We start from the raw sequence: 20558 nt of genomic DNA on the forward strand, positions 1-20558 counted from the left end.
CCAAGAATGACTGCATTATTTTAATTAGGAAAAATAAGACGATCGGTATACTATAAATACCATAATTTTGGAGCACATCCGAAAACAATCAGTCCAGATTCATATAAATATTACGTGGAAAAAGCTCTCTATCAAAATAACTAACTTTTTTTTATAGATTTAATAAACCATCATATGCTTTAATACGTTAAACATTCCCTATACATTTAACAAAGTGCCTTATACATTTCATTGGACCACCTAATGTTTTAATATTATAATTATCAGATAGTTATTATATAGTGCGCTGATAGATTTGGGTCTAACACTGGAATTTAAAAGTTATATGGAAATCTGATAAAATTGAATTTGTGAGGAATGCAACATTCAACATGATAACCATATAAGTTTGATATACTTTTGAAAGTCTAATGTTGCAATCATTGGAAATTCCAATAGTGCTGAGTTATATGAATATCATATAATATGGATGTAGCGATTCCGCTCAGTGTAGGAAACGTGCCAATCGAACTAATTTATTCTGATGAGAAAAATCCATAGAATAGACCTTTCTCGTCCGACCTAACACCTGTTTTCTTATTTTTAATCGAAAGATTACACATTTATAAGAACATTTCCGTAAAAATGAGATTTTTAGGAGCTATCATGATTTTTTAATGATTTTTAAAAATTTTAAATATGCAAGAATGTTGAATATTTTTTTCACCTCAGCTAGAATGGTGGGACTTAAAATGTACGTTTGGGCAGCACTGCTTTGAATATTTTCACTAAAGTTCTTGGCAACGCGGTAAATGAAGTGGTGAATCGCAGTACAAAATTCAGTAGCAATGTAAACAAACTAAAATGAACCACTCGCTGTATGAACATTGGATGAAAATGTTTAACCTCACTTTTTTGACAGTTCGCAGAGCTTGTTTACATAGACTTAGAATTTTTTATATTCGACCACAGTATGAGAAACGTGATTTGGTTCGCTTTTAAATGCGAATATCTTGTATTAACAAGCTCGCTAGGCTTTCATTTTTATTTGACGTCATTAGGCAATGTTCCGTTAAATTTGGCATTTGGATTTTTCTTGTCCACGATTCGTTGAAGAAAGCGATTTTATTTGTTGCGATCAATTTAACTTTTGTTTTTTTTTGCTGAACTACAACGTTAGCCACGAAACATTTTGATGATCTCTGGTAATTGCGTTGCAAATGTCCTTGAAATTATATACATCGCTTCATAGGTCCACACCAATTGCAGCCGCTCCACCTCGCCGGAATCGAGTTAGCCGATGGTCCAGCCTGCGTCACACTCGGCTGCCGCTGCACCAATGGTAGCTCCCCACCAGGCATTTGGATTAATTGCTCAAATCGCAGCTACTGCGGGTAGTGTAGCGATCGGCTCCGTCGGTAATACCGTTGGACATACCCTCATCGGAATGTTCAGCGGTTTCGATTCACAAGAGGCAGCCTCGCTAGGACAGGCTGCCCTGGTATCGGGCAAGGCAAACACTCCGGCAGGACCATGCTCGTGGGAGATCAAACAGTTATTATCTTGTACCCAAGGCCAGGCCGAGTGTGATTCGTAACAATTACCAAATTTAGAAGTCCATATACATAGTGTACACGTGATACTTTTTTTGAATAAAAATAGTATAAATGTTGGCAAAATCCTGCAGCACTAGGATCAAAGATAGATTTTTAACACCAACTCACTGTGCTTCGGTGTTTTTTTGCAAACGAACTGTCAGGTCTATGTTTTTATTTAGTAAATGTTTTAATAAATATTAGTTCATTAGGAGTATGACTTATTTATATTTTGATGGCGCGGTGAAGGGGTGGTTAAAGTGCGAGTCGTATCTTGAAAATCGATCGCTTGAGAGTAGTATAAATGATTATAAAATGCGACAACATAAACTAATAACCTTTCTAATGGTTATTTAGCCATAGGTAACGAGAAAATAGATAAGTTTCATTCATGTACAACAAAAATTACTCAGCAATAATTTAATTTATTAATTGTTACGCGTGATTTTGTCTCCAGTGATTGGCCAAAATTGGTCGCTTTTAGGATCTGGTGCTCTAAGCATAACTGTCCCATGTTAATAGCGAATCCCATAACAAATAGGACAGTATAGCGATCATACAGTTGTAACAGCGAATTTAGTATTGACATCAATATAACCAGGTTGGTTGCAAGCAGAAAGAACAATACTAGCTGGGCTGCTAGCTGTTTGTGCTACTAATAACACTTGCAGTCTGTCAAATTAACATGATTCTATGTTCTAGCTTCAATGACGATGGAATATAGCCGAATCCAAAGCCTAACCCATCAGCGCATTTGATCATGTAATGGATATTATCAACTCTGAAAGAATTACATTTTATTGTTGTCTGTTTTTGAGGTTAGAACTTAGAACTTTTATATTATTGTGAGAATGATCCTCAGCAACTATCCTTCCAAATCAAAGACTCGTGCTAGCAATGGCTTACATTTGGTACATTTGTTTTCATTAGCTGGCCCATTATGATTCCCCGGGCAGAACCACTTTTCCGCCGCCACAAGTGCGAAACGAACGATTCACATTTGATTTCCGTAGTCACAAATTACCGAACCACTGGCAGGTAGCATAATCTTCGGACTTAGTTGTGAATTGGAACAGTCAAGCCTGACTTCCCGAGCTACATCTCCAGTATTGTCGTCCCATACGACTAGTGAACCTAAATGTGTCCCACACACATATCACACCATCCTGGCAATGGCAACTAGATGCGCCCATCTCGGCCTGCCACAGGTCTATGAAAATACATGTGATAGGACGGTAAGGTGGAGATAGGTGAACGGTAAGTTGTTATGATATACTTATTCCGCTTCATTGAATTCATATGCTTCGAAAATAAGTTAGATTTTTTGAGATCATAACCCGTTTTTCGGCAATTCACAAGCACGTACATGCCGGCACGCGACCGTACTCCTGTGATATTTGCGGTAAAGCATACACCAAGGGTATAAATCTAAGCCGGCACAAACGGATACACACCGGCGAACGATGGCACCGTTGTCGGATATGTAGCAGAGAATTTTCCACTTCTGAGCAATTGGATCAGCACCGGCTTACCCATAAAGATCAGGCTTACATTTGCGATATCTGCAGTAGGAAGTTTACCGAAAACAGTAGTCTCACGCGACACAGACTTATCCATGCAGGTGAAAGATCGCACAAGTGCGATATTTGTGGCAAAGAATTCATAACTAGTGCTGAACTCACTCGCCACATGCGCATGCGTACTGGGGAGCGTCCGTATAAGAGTGATATATGTGGCAAAGGCTACGTCGAAAGCAGCAGTTTGAAACGTCATCAGCGTGTTCACATCGATATGAATCTTGCGGATCAAACATTTAGTTGCGACATCTGTGGTAGAAAGTTTCTTGAATCTAAAGAACTTACGCAGCACAAACTTATCCACAGCAAACATCGAGAATTCAGATGTGAAGTCTGTGGTGGCGGGTTTAAAAAATATTCTCACATGACTCGGCACATGCAAATCCATACAAACGAACGACCGTACAAATGTGTCTTCTGCGCGCAGGAGTTTCTTCGAAGAGCACATTTGACCCAGCATAATCGCAGGCATGTTGGCGAACGACCCCATGGCTGTGAATAGTGTGGAAAAAGATTCGTTGAACGTAGTCATTTGATGGGACACAAGAAGCTGCACGAAAGGTCAAGGAATGGTAGCAGGCGAAAAGGAAAAATTAAGGATTCTACCGTGACCAAAAGCATCCACGCGGTCACTGGAGGCGGTAATGGGAAACTAGAAGAGGAAAAGCAAGTTCTAACATAAGTTATCAGATTGAAAGCAATGTAAATAGAAGTTTACTATTGTTTATTATCAAAATGTATTTAGTAACCATTGCCTTGTAGGAGCTGTTCTAGTTCAAGCCCCACACACATAGCACACCATCCTGGCGACCAGATGCGCCCATCTCGGCCTGCCACTGGTCTATGAAAATACATATGATAGGACCGCAATGGCCGTTTAGGGTGAACTGCAATAGGTGGCTATCGAGTCGGAACACTTTAACAGTGTGGCCCTGGCTGCCAGTCATGACTGTACCGCCCGCCACTTCCAAACATGTCACCGATAACCCTGCTGGTGAAACTCCAGAATACATCCAAGCTCCTCCTCGGATGCGTTATGTTGAACAGGCAACGCTGTGGACGGATTGCTGAAATAAACTAATGCTTCCTGCCGCACCGGTGCGTACGTGGGCTAAAAAAGAATAAGAATTAAGGCACTTGATGACATACTTATTGCAGACTGAAAATTAAATGACTTAGAATATACAGTATTTTAAAATAGCAAATAAAATCTGTCTGTTCTGCGCCCTACGTGAGCTTAAAAAATTGCTTGAAACATAGGATTTACTTCGCCCATATGCAGACGTAAACCCCAATCGATCTGACAACCTTGCGTGTACGTTTCTAGTCTCAGAGAATCGATTCGTCCACTCAACCGTGCGACTATCACTTTGTCACCGAGCTTTATGTTAGTTACCCCATTGTTGTGGGTGTTTTCGGCTTCATATATTCCCTGCAATGAAACGTCCGTCAATAGTTGTAATAAAAAACAAGTGACTCCATACAATTTACCTTAAAGTTACCAGTCGTTCCCTCCCAGAACTCCAACCGCCCATCTGCACACCCAATCTCTATGAAATTATCAAAAAAGTCCAGACACCAGATCGGCGATGTCTGGTAACATTTCTTCCGCGCTGAACCTCCTCCTCCAGATGGCTGAGAACATTCGCCAGCGCTCATCTGCTGCCGGGGTGGGATGAAGCCGTATGATTGGACTTACTCTTCACCGCTGCTACATCATAGCCCTTGGTTGAATTATTCCACAAAAACCGGATTCGCCAGATCCGCACAAATTCCTTTTGGGCATAAACGATTATCATTTGTAAAATGTTTCTCATACTGAACGGTAAAATGAAAATATTTTCCTGCATCTCATTCTGATGATTTTGCCTGGTGAAGTTAAACTGTAGTTTTTTCTTCAGTTTGAAAGCAAAACTGGTCGGCGAACTCTCGGGAAACGGGAGACAGCTGATGTTTTTGGATTCCTTGGCAGGATGAAATACTTAACAGATAGGTAGAGAAATCAGGAAAAAAAAAACAAAAAAGACGTCATCGATAGAGCACTTTTCACTTTAGAACAGCGTTGTCAGATGGTTTTGTATAATAAGTTTGTTCTAGTACACAGAAGATGCTCCGGAGCAAACAGAAGCAAAAAATACTTGCTTTTTACTCCAGCTTGCTCACGGAAGAAGAACAAAGAGAAGAGAACATAGAAACGATTTTCTCTCTGTTTGCTCCGAAGTACTTCCACTTTCTACTGGTACTGGAACAAATCTAATATCGGTATAGTTCTAAATAAAAAATAGGTATTTATCGGTGTGAAGATGTATGCTAACCAAAAGTTACCTGCAAATTATTGGTTTTAAATAATAGATCATTCTAATGTTATGTAATGAAACTTACCGAGCTCAATCGATTTCAGAATCGGTTGTTGAGCTTCATTTGAAATTTTGATAGTAACCTGGCAGATTGCTGAATCAATTTCCGGATGATTTGATGTGGAAATGTGAAGACATTTTCTAAAAAGGCTCATACGTAATATTAATTGATCGTATTATATGAAAATCGTTATTTTTTGGTAAGAAAAAGAAATCGGTATTTTAGTTACTTTATTGGTATTGAAATAGACCTTTCTCGTCAAAAAATTTTATATGCGGAACAGCTTCCGGTTTCATCGCTGGATCGATTCTGAATACTGTCACGTTAATTTGGTGTCTCTAACTATTGAAAAAATCAAAAATTCTTCGAGCTGCCCATTTTACTCTGTATTCCCCTGTCCTATTCTACCTCGATTCTCCATACTTTTACACCATTTGGATGAACTTGGAGTGGGGAGAATGAAATAAAGCTACGGCGGGTAGCTTATAACAAAGTTCCAGTAGCCTACCGCTCGCCGGCATCTATTTTAATCTGGCTATTCGCCGTTTTGTTTACTAGGTATGAACTCCAAGAGTTCATTCCAATTTGTGCCAAAAACATTGTTTGGACGTAGATGAACCCCAAAACAGTGTTGCAGAATATACCGATTCATCGATATCTAAACCGATTTTTAATAGACCTTTCTCGTCCGACCTAACCCCCTTTTTTCTTATTTTTATTCAAAAGACTACACATTTTTAAGAATATTTCCGCTGAAATGAGACTTTTTAGAGCTATCGTGATTTTTTAATGATTTTTTTAAATTTGAAAAATGCAAGAATGTTGAGTATTTTTTTCACCTTTGCAAGAATGGTGGGACTCAAAATATGTGTTTGGGCAGCACTGATTTGTATATTTTTGCTTGGCTTCCTGGCAACGCGGCAAATGAAGTGGTGAGTCGCGGTACAAAGTTCATTGGTTATGTAAACAAACTAAAGTGAACCTCTCGGTGGAGAACGTTGCATGGTAACGTTTAACCTCACTTTTTTGACAGTTCAAAGAGATTATTTACATGATCTTGGAATTTTTGTTGATTCGATCATAGTATGAGAAACTTGGTTTGGTTCGCTGCCAAATGTTAACACTTTCCCAACAAGGTCGCTCAGTTGTATTTTTTAATTGATGTCGGCATCATACATTGTTCCGTTAAATTTAACATTTTTACTTTTCTTGTACATGATTCATTGAAGAAGCAAGGAATTTCTAGCCAAACATTTGAAAAAGGCCTACTGCCAAATGCAAACAAATCGAATTTTGATGTTCTCTATTAAAATCCTGGGACAGAACCTGTGGATAGATGTTTTCTTTTTCTTTTTTCTGTTCATTTTATCTCTTGTCTTGCATAGCCACTCTTTCTTCCTCACATATTTTAAATCGACTGGCTGCATTTGACAGTCCCCCCTGACTGCATTTGACGGTTCCCTTTGGCTGCATTTGACAGCTCCCCCTGGCTACAATTGAAATTAGGTTTTTTCGTATCCATACGTTCCGTCCTAGTTAAAAACTATCTATCTGGCCATGTGCATAAACATAACGCAACAATGGATCATGAAGAATTTTGATAATGATTTTATAACAAATTATAAAAGAGCCCGGCTGATATAAAAGTCCTAACTAGCAATACACTTATTATAAAATGATTATAAAGGATTATTTTAACTGATTCCAAAAGGATTATAAAGGCAGTGAAATACGTACTCAATGAATTAAGGGGTGTGTCTAATGTAAACAATATGCGCAATCAAACTAAATAAAACAGTATTCAATTTTTAAATAGAATTATAATGAATTCGACCAAAACTTCTTTTGCCTTTTTCTCATTTTCAAATGTTTGGGTAGAATTTAGATTATTTTATCGTTGTTGCGATCAATTTCGTTTGATTTGTTTTGTTCACAATGTTAGTCGCAGAGCATTTTGGTGATCTATGGCAATTGATGACCTTTACACCCCATACCAGGTCCGCTCCTGTTACAGCTGTTTCGCCCTGTCCGGCACCGAGTCAACCGATGGTCCAACCTGCGCCGCACTCATCTGTCGCTATGTCAATGGCAGGGACTTGGATTAAAGGCCAAAATTTCAGCTACGGTTGGTGGTGTTGCTGCAATCGGTTTGCCTTCGGCCACGTTGGACATTCGGCTAACGGGAATATTCAGCGATTCCGATTCGAAGGAAGCAGCGCCAGTAGCAGACTGCTTAGGTTCAATATGCTCCGGTATCGGGCGAAGCTAACACTCCGACAGGACGAAGGTTTCAACGAGGGGCTCAGGCATAAGTAGCAGAGTCCTTGCACTTCCTGCTTGTCGAGTGAACAATTCTGACGAAACCACTGCCGCTCTCGCCAAGTTTGATCACCGTTATAAGTGCGACGTCAGCGGTATAGTGCCAGGATTAGTCGAGAACAGTGCCAGGACTGACTTGCCAAGAGCTACAAGATTAAATAGCAATGCGTTTTTAAAATGACCGTAGTATAACGTAGAGGCTTTAACCAGATGATTTATTCAGCAGAATAAGATAGCAAAATTACCCAAAACATAAGACCTGGCTGCCGAAGTGAATCCACACACATCATCACAGACAGAGGCACGTTTTTAAAATGACCGTAGTATAACGTAGAGGCTTTAACCATATGATTTATTCAGCAGAATAAGATAGCAAAATTACCCAAAACATAAGACCTGGCTGCCGAAGTGAATCCACACACATCATCACAGACAGTTCTGTTCATTTTATCTCTTGTCTTGCATAGCCACTCTTTCTTCCTCACATATTTTAAATCGACTGGCTGCATTTGACAGTCCCCCCTGACTGCATTTGACGGTTCCCTTTGGCTGCATTTGACAGCTCCCCCTGGCTACAATTGAAATTAGGTTTTTTCGTATCCATACGTTCCGTCCTAGTTAAAAACTATCTATCTGGCCATGTGCATAAACATAACGCAACAATGGATCATGAAGAATTTTGATAATGATTTTATAACAAATTATAAAAGAGCCCGGCTGATATAAAAGTCCTAACTAGCAATACACTTATTATAAAATGATTATAAAGGATTATTTTAACTGATTCCAAAAGGATTATAAAGGCAGTGAAATACGTACTCAATGAATTAAGGGGTGTGTCTAATGTAAACAATATGCGCAATCAAACTAAATAAAACAGTATTCAATTTTTAAATAGAATTATAATGAATTCGACCAAAACTTCTTTTGCCTTTTTCTCATTTTCAAATGTTTGGGTAGAATTTAGATTATTTTATCGTTGTTGCGATCAATTTCGTTTGATTTGTTTTGTTCACAATGTTAGTCGCAGAGCATTTTGGTGATCTATGGCAATTGATGACCTTTACACCCCATACCAGGTCCGCTCCTGTTACAGCTGTTTCGCCCTGTCCGGCACCGAGTCAACCGATGGTCCAACCTGCGCCGCACTCATCTGTCGCTATGTCAATGGCAGGGACTTGGATTAAAGGCCAAAATTTCAGCTACGGTTGGTGGTGTTGCTGCAATCGGTTTGCCTTCGGCCACGTTGGACATTCGGCTAACGGGAATATTCAGCGATTCCGATTCGAAGGAAGCAGCGCCAGTAGCAGACTGCTTAGGTTCAATATGCTCCGGTATCGGGCGAAGCTAACACTCCGACAGGACGAAGGTTTCAACGAGGGGCTCAGGCATAAGTAGCAGAGTCCTTGCACTTCCTGCTTGTCGAGTGAACAATTCTGACGAAACCACTGCCGCTCTCGCCAAGTTTGATCACCGTTATAAGTGCGACGTCAGCGGTATAGTGCCAGGATTAGTCGAGAACAGTGCCAGGACTGACTTGCCAAGAGCTACAAGATTAAATAGCAATGCGTTTTTAAAATGACCGTAGTATAACGTAGAGGCTTTAACCAGATGATTTATTCAGCAGAATAAGATAGCAAAATTACCCAAAACATAAGACCTGGCTGCCGAAGTGAATCCACACACATCATCACAGACAGAGGCACGTTTTTAAAATGACCGTAGTATAACGTAGAGGCTTTAACCATATGATTTATTCAGCAGAATAAGATAGCAAAATTACCCAAAACATAAGACCTGGCTGCCGAAGTGAATCCACACACATCATCACAGACAGAGGCACGCAATATTGGAACGCAACGAAATTCCTCACAATGAATTGATCTCGTTAGGTGAAATTCCAGGAAGTACAATTTTCATAGCACAATTTAGTCGACCGAAATTGTAGTCCTCAGTCGCATCTATGACCAGTACGACAAGGACGGTCTGCTGACCAACGGTTCCGTCCGGTACCACCATGACACACGGCACCGGCGACACATATATATTCACAACATACTAATTACTTATCCTTCCGAAAAAGTAAATAAATTGACTATGCAATTTATCATTCGCTGCCTAGTTATTTCCTGCCAATTTGAACACGACAGCAGTTGCAGAAAGCTTTATTGCGGTGTAAGTAAGATTCCGTTTTTGGCACGTTCCGTTATTGGCATGCTCCCATTTTGGCACCTTCCGATTTTGGCAAGAAATGGGTTCCGTTTTTGGCAACATTCTTGTTGTACATAATAAGTCTTAAAAATGTGCAATAGATATTTTTTTGTGTCAATTGACATCACATTTGACTTTATTTCCAAACATGGGAGTCATATTAACCCTCAAAGGCGCAAATATTTTTTTTCAAATTTTGTTAAAATTATCTCATAGTTTCAATACATTACTGTGATAATTTTGAGTTGTTTTTCGCAATGTTGTTTTAAAACAGTGTTATGCATTTAAGTGTTACCTATATTTCATACTATGTTAATGTGTTTAATGATCACAATAAGTATAGAGATTTATTATTTATGTATAATATAACTGGTAACAGTGTAACTAGTGTCTGACGGAATCAATTTGTATAGTAAGACCCAGAGTCTGTGCACTTTAAGAGTCAAGTACGGAGCAATACACTGCATAATAAGACTAGTTCTGGAGCAAATTTTCTATAGAACCTTAGTAACATTGTGAGCCTCTTTCTTTTTAGATAATTTCGACGTCAATACAAAACTTGGCACTAAATTTTCAGCACATATCGAAAGCTGACCATGATGCGTCCCAAAGCCGTATTTAGGAATACAAAACTGATGGCCCCCAAATAGTTTGGTTTAGCTTTATGATGTCTTTGGCAAATTTGCTAGCTTTTTGGCGATTTTTTCCAAATGAATGGAATTAGGGTGGTCCTTGTGGTTGAGGTGTTCAAAGTATCGACTGTTTAGATGCATGAAGTTTACCTGCGCAATGCCCTACAATATAATAACACAAATGAATAGAAGCAAGTTTGCTGAAACAAGGCTATTTATAATGGTTAATTTGTTATGATTTTTTAAAAGATTTTATAAAAACAGGGTTGCTTATATTATCTTCTGATGTGTTAATTTCTCGCAAATGCATTATTCTAGAGATTTTTGGAACTTATATTGGAGCACATTTTCAGCGTAGCACTGATGTTTCAAGAAAAGAGATTATAACTACTAGAGGGAACAAAGCGCTACTGTCTCCGAGTATTCACGGACTGAAACATGGGGTCTCGCTCTAGCATATTGTATCCCATTACTTGGACATGTGTGTACCCGGGCAATATGTGTCAAACTAATGGGCCTAGCATATGTAAGAGCGAGATGATAAATTATCAGTGTTAAGCGGCATGTGACCTCTAGCAGTTATAATCTCTTTTGTTTCAATCCCTTTTGTTTGGATAGTTGCAAGTGATTTATACAGGTTTTCTTCAAACCTAACTATCTTAAAACATTGCAGTTTGATTTTCAATCTATCAATTCCATCTGGAAGATCGACGATTGGTTAGTTATAGAGAACAAAATCTGTTTATTTTTTAAAAGAGCTGTGTTTTTAAATAAAATTGTTCATTAATATTCACGAAAGAAAAGATAACGATCCCAGAAGCGAATGTCATGATAACATTTATCACACTTTGAAGCTTTTCTTTATTATTGTATATTTTCGAAGATTTAGGAATAAAACATTTATTTCTAGATATATTTTTCATAAAAAATGTTAATGAGCCATCTACATAAGTTATAAAGTATAGATGTTTTTAGTATATGTGTTAAAAATATCAAACAAACAACTTTGCTGAAGAAAGTTTTTTGATAGAACACCTCTGTCAAAAGATAGAACTGATCTAAATCAGTTTCTACTTATCTAGATCAAAACCAAAGTTGTCAAAATAATTATCATTTTCATCTAAGATACTTTGCTAAAGACACTAATCTTCCAGGATATATACCCAAGGAGCTAGAGGTTTTAAGCGTCGAAAGTAGCATTCTGCCCCACCGTACGACGTCTGAATTTGCTTATTTTTTTCTTTCATCTCATTCCGTTTCACATATGACTAAACAGCCTTGAAACATTTTTGAAATTGTTAATTGAAAATGTTTATTTTTTTTTATTTATTAACAGATTAAGGCCGAAGTGGCCTGTGCCGTATACAAAAGATTCCTCCATTCCACTCGGTCCATGGCCGCGCGTCGCCAGCCACGCAGTCTGCGAAGGGTCCGCAAATCGTCTTCCACCTGGTCGATCCATCGTGCTCGCTGCGCGCCACGATTCTTGTACCTTCTTGTACCGGTCGGATTGCAATTGAGAACCGTTTTCACCGGGCTATTGTCCGACATTCTGGCTACGTGCCCGGCCCACCGTAGTCGTCCGATTTTCGCGGTATGACAGATGGGCGGCTCCCCCAACAGCTGATGCAACTCATGGTTCATTCGCCGTCTCCATGTGCCGTCTTCCATCTGCACTCCACCGTAGATGGTACGCAGCACTTTCCGTTCGAAGACACCAAGTGCGCGTTGGTCCTCCATGAGCATGGTCCAGGTCTTGTGCCCGTAGAGAACTACCGGTCTAATCAGCGTCTTGTAGATGGTCAACTTCGTACGACGGCGAATTCTGTTCGACCGAAGTGTCTTGCGGAGGCCAAAGTAAGCACGATTTCCTGCCACGATGCGTCTACGAATCTCTCTGCTGGTATCATTGTCGGCAGTCACCAGTGAGCCCAAGTACACGAACTCTTCAACCACCTCGATTTCGTCGCCACCGATGCAAACTCGAAGCGGGCGGTTCTCATTCTCTTCTCGTGAACCTCTTCCTATCATGTACTTTGTCTTCGACGTGTTGATGGCAAGTCCGACGCGCTTGGCTTCTCTTTTCAGTCTGATGTAGGCTTCCTCCATCTTCTCAAAGTTTCGTGCAATAATATCAACGTCATCGGCGAAGCCAAGTAGCTGAACGTACTTTGTAAAAATCGTACCACTCGTGTCGATCCCTGCTCTTCTTATTACACCTTCCAGCGCGATGTTGAATAACAGACACGAGAGACCATCACCTTGCCGTAACCCTCTGCGTGATTCGAAGGGACTCGAGAGCGTCCCTGAGACACGTACTACGCACATCACCCGATCCATCGTCGCCTTCACTAATCGCGTCAGTTTGTCCGGGAATCCGTACTCGTGCATAATCTGCCATAGCTGATCTCGATCGATAGTGTCGTATGCGGCTTTGAAGTCGATGAACAAATGATGTGTGGGCACATTGTACTCGCGGCATTTCTGCAGTACTTGACGAAGAGCGAACACCTGGTCCGTGGTAGATCGTTCGCTCATGAAACCCGCCTGGTACTGCCCCACGAACTCTCTTGCAATTGGTGATAGTCGACGGCAAAGTATTTGGGAGAGTACCTTGTAGGCGGCGTTCAGCAGGGTGATTGCTCGGTAATTACAGCAATCCAGCTTGTCGCCCTTTTTGTAGATAGGACACACGACACCTTCCATCCACTCCTCCGGTAAAATCTCCTCCTCCCAAATCTTGGTAATCACCCAGTGCAGCGCTTTAGCCAGTGGCTCGCCACCGTGTTTTAGTAGCTCGCTTGGTATTAGGTCAACCCCAGCGGCTTTATTATTTTTGAGCCGGCTAATCTCCTCCTGGATTTCTTGGAGATCCGGAGCCGGTAGTGTAATGTCTTCCGCGCGTGCTCCCAGGTGCGTTACCGTGCCATCCTCGTCGTCTGCTGCATCGCCATTCAGGTGTTCTTCGTAGTGCTGCCGCCACCTCTGGATCACCTCACACTGGTCCGTGAGAAGATTCCCGTTTGTATCTCTGCACATGTCGGCTTGTGGTACGTGGCCCCTGCGCGAGCGGTTCAACTTCTCGTAGAATTTCCGTGTGTCTTTAGCGCGGTACAGCTGCTCCATCGCTTCGCGATCTCGGTCTTCCTGCTGGCGCTTTTTGGTCCGGAAAACCGAGTTCTGCCTGTTCCGTGCCTGTTTATATCGCGCCTCGTTCGCCCTCGTGCGGTGTTGCAGCATTCTCGCCCATGCTGCATTCTTCTCTTCAACTAACTGCTCGCATTCGCCGTCGTACCAGTCGCTTCTTCGGTCCGGGCCCACCGTACCTAGTGCAGTGGCTGCGGTGCTACCTATGGCGGATCGGATATCTCTCCAGCCATCTTCAAGGGCAACTGCGCCTAGCTATGCACTGTCGAAAGTTTTGAGCGCAAGCATACTGCAACCAGGTGGTGGTCCGAATCTATATTCGCACTGCGATAAGTGCGGACGTTTGTGATGTCCGAGAAGAATCTACCGTCGATTAGAACGTGGTCGATTTGATTTTTTGTTACTTGGTCCGGTGATCTCCAGGTGACTTTGTGGATATCTTTGCGAGGGAAGAAGGTACTTCGGACTACCATTCCACGGGAGGCTGCGAAGTTCACACATCGTTGGCCGTTGTCATTTGATACGGAATGCAGGCTGTTAGGCCCGATCACCGGTCTGTACATTGCCTCCCTTCCTACCTGTGCGTTCATGTCGCCGATGACAATTTTCACGTCTCGCAGAGGGCAACCGTCGTATGTCTGCTCCAGCTGCATGTAGAACGCTTCTTTCTCGTCGTCGGGTCTCCCTTCGTGTGGGCAGTGCACGTTGATGATGCTGTAGTTGAAGAAACGGCCTTTGATCCTCAACTTGCACATCCTTGCGTTGATCGGCTGCCACCTGATCACACGTTGGCGCATCTTGCCCAGCACTATGAAGCCGGTTCCCAGCTCGTTGGTTGTACCACAGCCCTGGTAGAAGGTAGCCGCTCGATGCCCGCTTTTCCACACCTTCTGTCCCGTCCAGCAAAGTTCCTGCAGCGCCACGATATCGAAGTTGCGGGGGTGTAGCTCGTCGTAGATTATCCTGTCACATCCTGCGAAGCCGAGCGATCTGCAGTTCCATGTTCCGAGTTTCCAATCGTGATCCTTTATTCGTCGCCTGGGTCGTTGCCGATTGTTCTGGGTCGTATTCTCTTCTGTATTGTATTGGGGTGGCTTATAGGGCCTACGCCAACCACCTGTCTCGCCGGTGGGCCATCGTGCCAGGACTGCTTAAGGTCCCACCTGGGCACCAGGACAGGTTTACACCTTCCGAAGAAGGGTAACCCCCCCTTCCCTGCCAGCATACGACCAAAGTTCCCACCGGGGTTGGTTACCCGATCTTCACTAAGGTTACTCGTATCCCAGTCGACGCCACGAGGAGGCCAGGGCTAGGAGTTACTGGGCAGGAAGCTAAGGACCGCAAGTGGGGTCTATTTTATGCCTTCAGGTACGAGAGGCTTACGCACTGCCCAGTCATTGTCGACCAAGTTGTTAATTGAATTGTTAATTGAAAATCTAAACTTTAAAAATAAGGTTCCATTTTTGGCACGGTTCCGGTTTTGGCAACTGAAAAAAATAAAATTGTTGCCAAAAACGGAATCCTACTGTAATATAAATTTACATATAATTTCTCCTCCTTGATATTCTTCCAGAATGTATAATGCTCTGCATTCTTATCACCCTATCAAATCTTTCTTACTCCTTATCGTCAGTGCCGAGCACTGTTTTGCATTTGCCGGCTAAATCAACGACAATGCGGTAATCGTCAATCGACGAAACTTTTGCTGTAATGGAACTTGAACACGAATAATAAATAATTGTTCCATTCGAAATCGATAACCTTGTTGTCCTCATGTTTGCAGCTATCATACGCTGGTAGGCATTCTGACCAATGGAAACGTTTTTCGGTATGGACATTGAACGATCATTTCAACAACTTATCATCGACCGAATTCGTTACCTATAAAGTTCAGGTAAACTTCACCACCTAAAAATGAGTAATAAATCGGATCATCTTGTTAGGACTTAACCCATGAGCAAACAAACAAATGTGTACAAATCCCTATCCATCATCCAGAAAGCAATCGTTTTATAGCCCAATGCTTGATCTTACGATTCAGCATATGCCACCGGGTTTTGCATCCAGCGCCGATTGGTCAATGTATGAACCAGGGGTGACATTACGCATCTCGAAACGAAAGGTTTATTGTATTCAAGCTTGTGTGAAAAGGTCGATTCGAATTGGTTGCATAATGTGGCACCAGGTTCCCATTGTTCCAATCCTCATCCCTCTTGAGTTGATAGTCTTTCAAAGAGCATCGAAAGTATTCAAGTAATGTAAATTTTAAAAGTCCATGTAAACAAGTCTTAGGTAAACAAGCACACTGAACTGTCAGAAAAGTGAGGTTATACATTTTCATGAAAATATAAAAGTCTGCAGATTGCTAAAAAAATCTTCAATAAATTTGACATGGAAATGTAGCATGTATATATTTTAAATGATCAAAAATGTTGAAGGCTTGTGTATAAATTGGCTGGCATAGGCTTTGTTCTGCTAAATATTTGTAATCTGCAAAACATGTGCAGTGAAAATGCAAAATCTGCAGATTTACTAATATATATATGCAGATCTGGCATCCTTTTAGTATTCCCCACAGGAAATTCATCCAACTGGTGTAAAAATACGGGGAAACAAGGCAAGATAGGTATTCAGAATATGGGGTTAAATGAGCAGCTTGCACTATTTTTGATTTTTTCAATAGTTAGAGGTACCAAATCATCGCGGCAATCGGCAGTATCGAATTGGGGATAAAAAAGGAAGCATCCTAGCATATAAAATTTTTTGACGAGAAAGGTCTATTCTGCAGCGTTTTATGTTATATAGGTGTTTATGTGGTAATAGGACTGACATAATTATATCTTCAGTACAGCGGTTTGTTTCATAATTTAAAACAGATTTATTTAAAATTTAAATTAGTATACCCAACCATTCTCAATTAGAACTGTGTTTTAAATACATAGGGCGGAACAAATACTCTGACTTGATAAACTGGGAAAACAATTTTAAGTCCAGTAACGCTTAAGACATGGTTTGAATTTGAATCGGAAAAGAACACCCGCTTAAACTGCTGCTGGGATGGTAAGTTCTGTTTTAAAATTTTCCGTTGTGTGCAGTACGGAAGAAAAGTGTTTGAAATTAGAAAACAAAAAGTTCTGCTGGGAACGTGTTCTCAAATGCCTTACTGATAAAAAAATATAACCGCAATATGTATATATATATATATATATATATATATATATATATATATATATATATATATATATATATATATATATATATATATATATATATATATATATATATATATATATATATATATATATATATATATATATATATATATATATATATATATATATATATATATATATATATATATATATATATATATATATATATATATATATATATATATATATATATATATATATATATATATATATATATGTATATATATATATATATATATATATATATATATATATATATATATGTATATATATATATATATATATATATATATATATATATATATATATATATATATATATATATATATATATATATATATATATATATATATATATATATATATATATATATATATATATATATATATATATATCACATATAACCGAAATATGAATCATATGAAAATCAATAGGCTCTTTACCCTACGCAGCTACAAAGCGCCGTAAACATGGATTAACAAGTTACAACGCACACGCATGCATAAAAATAAATATATTTTTTTCAAACGCAACACTCTTAAGCAGCACACACCGTATTGAATTAAATCCAAAGCACCCCAACCACCCACTTCACCACTATTTATAAACTAACCGTATATGGTTTAGTCACTAAGGTGCGAGTGTGTGCAAATGCCAACGTTGCCGAAAATCGATAGCGCTTATTGCATCGCCCAGAGACGATGTTGCTCGTATGGGATAAGAGCAACAACTGATTTAAACGGACATGCGTCGCTTCTATTTATGACTTTTCGTGTTTGATTGAGCCACTAAGCTGCCCTCTATTGACGGCTGTGTCTGAGAAATCTGTCTCACGAATGGTAATTTTCCCGTTTTTCGTGAACTTTTTAATTTTACCAATTTCCAAAAGTTTACTTTTATTGGGGAGATATTAAATTATTACCAATATTTAAGTTAGGTGTTTCTGAATCGGTTGGTGTATGAATGATTAAAATCCATCTAGTAATACCGGAATTATAAGCGTGCAAACCTTACATAGTTTCGTTACATGGGAGATAATTTAGATTTTAGAATGACACCTAGCCCCAGATAGTGGAGTAAGACATTATTAATGTCAAAAACTTTTGGGAAAAACGCGCAAACCTAAATTTTCCACTATAATGGAAACTGCCTGTGCCCCCGCCGCACAACATCATCAAGATTGATATTAATTCAAGCCGGGTTGAAAGGGGGATGGAGGTTGGAAGGCAATGGAAAACGAAAATTTCATTTATATCTTACTGGAATATAATTGGCTGGTCCTGAAAAGAACTTGTTGATTTGTGGTTTATTTTGGGTCACAATTTAGGCCCGCTCGATTGCTGATAGCTGTGAATTTCTCACAGGGCGACAGTTTCTGTTCGGTAGCGATGAGGCTTCCTAACGCCAACCGTGACTGGGACACTTTTACACGGCCTTCGTTGCTTACTGCTTGCGGGAAGGGTTACCTCCGGTGAACTTACGAGCGGTCCGTTTGGTACGGGCCATGTAGCGAAAAATGCTGATCTGCTACTTCTCTGATGCTGGTAGTAGAACGACGGTCAAACACTCGTTTTCGTGCCTTCATTTATAAAAGTTCAACAATATTTTCAAAGAATGTTGCAAATTGACAACTTGATAATTCCAAAAATATTCCAAATAAACTATGTACGTGCAAAAGACGACAAAATCGCAAAAAAATTGCTGTTCCAGCACAGAATTTCCTGTCGGGAAATGGTTTTTTGGCGGGTAAATTTGCTTGATACAAATGCAGTTCATCGATTGGCCCATTCAGATTCGCAATTTCAATTTTGTTCATAATCAAAAATGTGTGATCATCCTGAAAAGGGCAGTTTTTACCGCAATATGCATTTCATTTGCGAGTTTCAGCGTTCGATTTATGCTTTCTTTTCGGTCTTCTTGGGCAGCACTCCTGATTGGATGTTTTGTTTTTGAGCAATGATCCCTTTTAGATGTTAGGAATCGCCAGCTGCTGAAGACGTGGGATAATTCGTCTTTTTGTTGTCACGGGCAGCATTTCCTTCCAATTTCAACACTTTAACAGCAAGGTATTCCATTACAGCTACTAGGTAAACGGCACTCCGACGCGTTCAACACAATTTGCTTGTGTATCGACCAACGAAGGGGAGGAGCTACGAAGAACACATATTGAGGACAACACAAAAAAGGACGAGCTTACATTGTGCTCTAGTCAGGTTTAAAAACTTAGCATGCTGCTGCTCAATATCAGTTTGTTTGTATCGTCGTACCATATACGTCGATCCAAATGTTTCCGAACATTGTTAAAGGATACAAGAAGAAGCGGCCGTCCGCTTGCAGCTGTCAGAAAAGTTCACCGAGCACGCTGTCTCAGATGGCCCAAATACACTAGCTCCAACTAAATTCTGAATACTGCCCAAACAAAAGGCCATTTTCAGGGCCATCATTAATTAACAAAGAATCGAATTGAAGTTTTGTTATTGCAAGTATCAGAAAGTGGCTTGCCAAGATATGGATAGTAAGTGAGCCCCTTGTGAACAATATCGTCGGCATGTCGTAGAATGGCACGAAATAAAAAGTTATCATTTGTGTGATTTGTTGACAGTTTCGTGTAATGATCTAATTTACAATAACATTCATTAAATGCTCTTTTTAGGATTACCATATAGATAAATATGTTCGAATATTTTAGATTTCGATGTACGTGTATCGATATTTCGGTATTTCCATTAGAAAAAACCGATTTAATCCACCTAGCAGTGAGATGAGACATTTCTTACACATTTCACTATTGGATTAGTTTGCAGAACTCACGAGAAGTAGGTACCCAACTAGAGGTGAGATGAAAACAGTTTTTAGTCTTGCACGAATAAAATCTCGAATAAACTGAATAAATTATAGAAATCAACAAAACGACCGAAATAAAAAAGTAATGCAAAAAATGAAACAATAGGTTTTTAAATTCATAAAATGAGTAGAAAAATTAATGGAAGCCAAAATTATAATATACACGAATCAAATTAGATTAGGTTATTACATAAAAATTAGGATTATATTTAGAAATAGTTATAAGATTAATAGAATAAATTGACTCATACTAACAAATTGCATGAAATAAAACGAATGAGTGAACATGAAATGCATAAAATGAATCAAATGAATCAAATGAATCGAATGAATTAAATGAATCAAATGAATCAAATGAATCAAATGAATCGAATGAGTCAAATGAATCAAATGAATCAAATGAATCAAATGAATCAAATGAATTAAATGAATCAAATGAATCAAATGAATTAAATGAATCAAATGAATCAAGTGAATCAAATGAATCAAATGAATCAAATGAATCAAATGAATCAAATGAATCATATTAATCATATTAATCAAATGAATCAAATGAATCACACGAACCAAATGAATCAAATGAATCAAATGAATCAAATAAATCAAATGAAACGAATGAATCAAATGAATCAAATGAATCAAATGAATCAAATGAATCAAATGAATCAAATGAATCAAATGAAT

The 20558-nt window shown here is 39.5% G+C and overlaps 3 protein-coding genes across 5 annotated transcripts in view; 2 read left to right on the plus strand and 1 right to left on the minus strand.

Annotated features, from left to right (window-relative positions):
• The window catches only part of LOC131693147 (uncharacterized), a 369761-nt gene that overhangs the window by 283291 nt on the left and 65912 nt on the right, over positions 1–20558 (plus strand). The window lies entirely within an intron of this gene.
• Positions 1280–1576, plus strand: LOC131687459 (coiled-coil-helix-coiled-coil-helix domain-containing protein 2-like). The gene has a single exon (XM_058971548.1). The coding sequence runs from the start codon at positions 1280–1282 to the stop codon at positions 1574–1576; it is 297 nt and encodes a 98-aa protein (XP_058827531.1).
• Positions 11989–12805, minus strand: LOC131693148 (uncharacterized). Its single transcript, XM_058980738.1, has 2 exons — positions 12164–12805; positions 11989–12120 (listed from the first exon to the last, which is right to left on the minus strand). The coding sequence occupies exons 1-2, from the start codon at positions 12778–12780 to the stop codon at positions 12009–12011; spliced, it is 729 nt and encodes a 242-aa protein (XP_058836721.1). The 5' UTR covers positions 12781–12805; the 3' UTR covers positions 11989–12008.

This window comes from Topomyia yanbarensis, chromosome 3 (assembly GCF_030247195.1).
Source record: "Topomyia yanbarensis strain Yona2022 chromosome 3, ASM3024719v1, whole genome shotgun sequence".
Lineage (NCBI taxonomy): Eukaryota > Metazoa > Arthropoda > Insecta > Diptera > Culicidae > Topomyia > Topomyia yanbarensis.

Excerpts from the sequence above, each read along its gene's own strand:
- LOC131687459 (XM_058971548.1), top strand. The coding sequence starts at position 1,280 with ATGGTCCAGCCTGCGTCACACTCGGCTGCCGCTGCACCAATGGTAGCT.
- LOC131693148 (XM_058980738.1), bottom strand. The coding sequence starts at position 12,780 with ATGGAGGAAGCCTACATCAGACTGAAAAGAGAAGCCAAGCGCGTCGGA. Across the intron at positions 12,121-12,163 it reads AATCCGACCGGTACAAGAAG|GTGGAAGACGATTTGCGGAC; the intron begins GTACAAGAATCG and ends TGGATCGACCAG.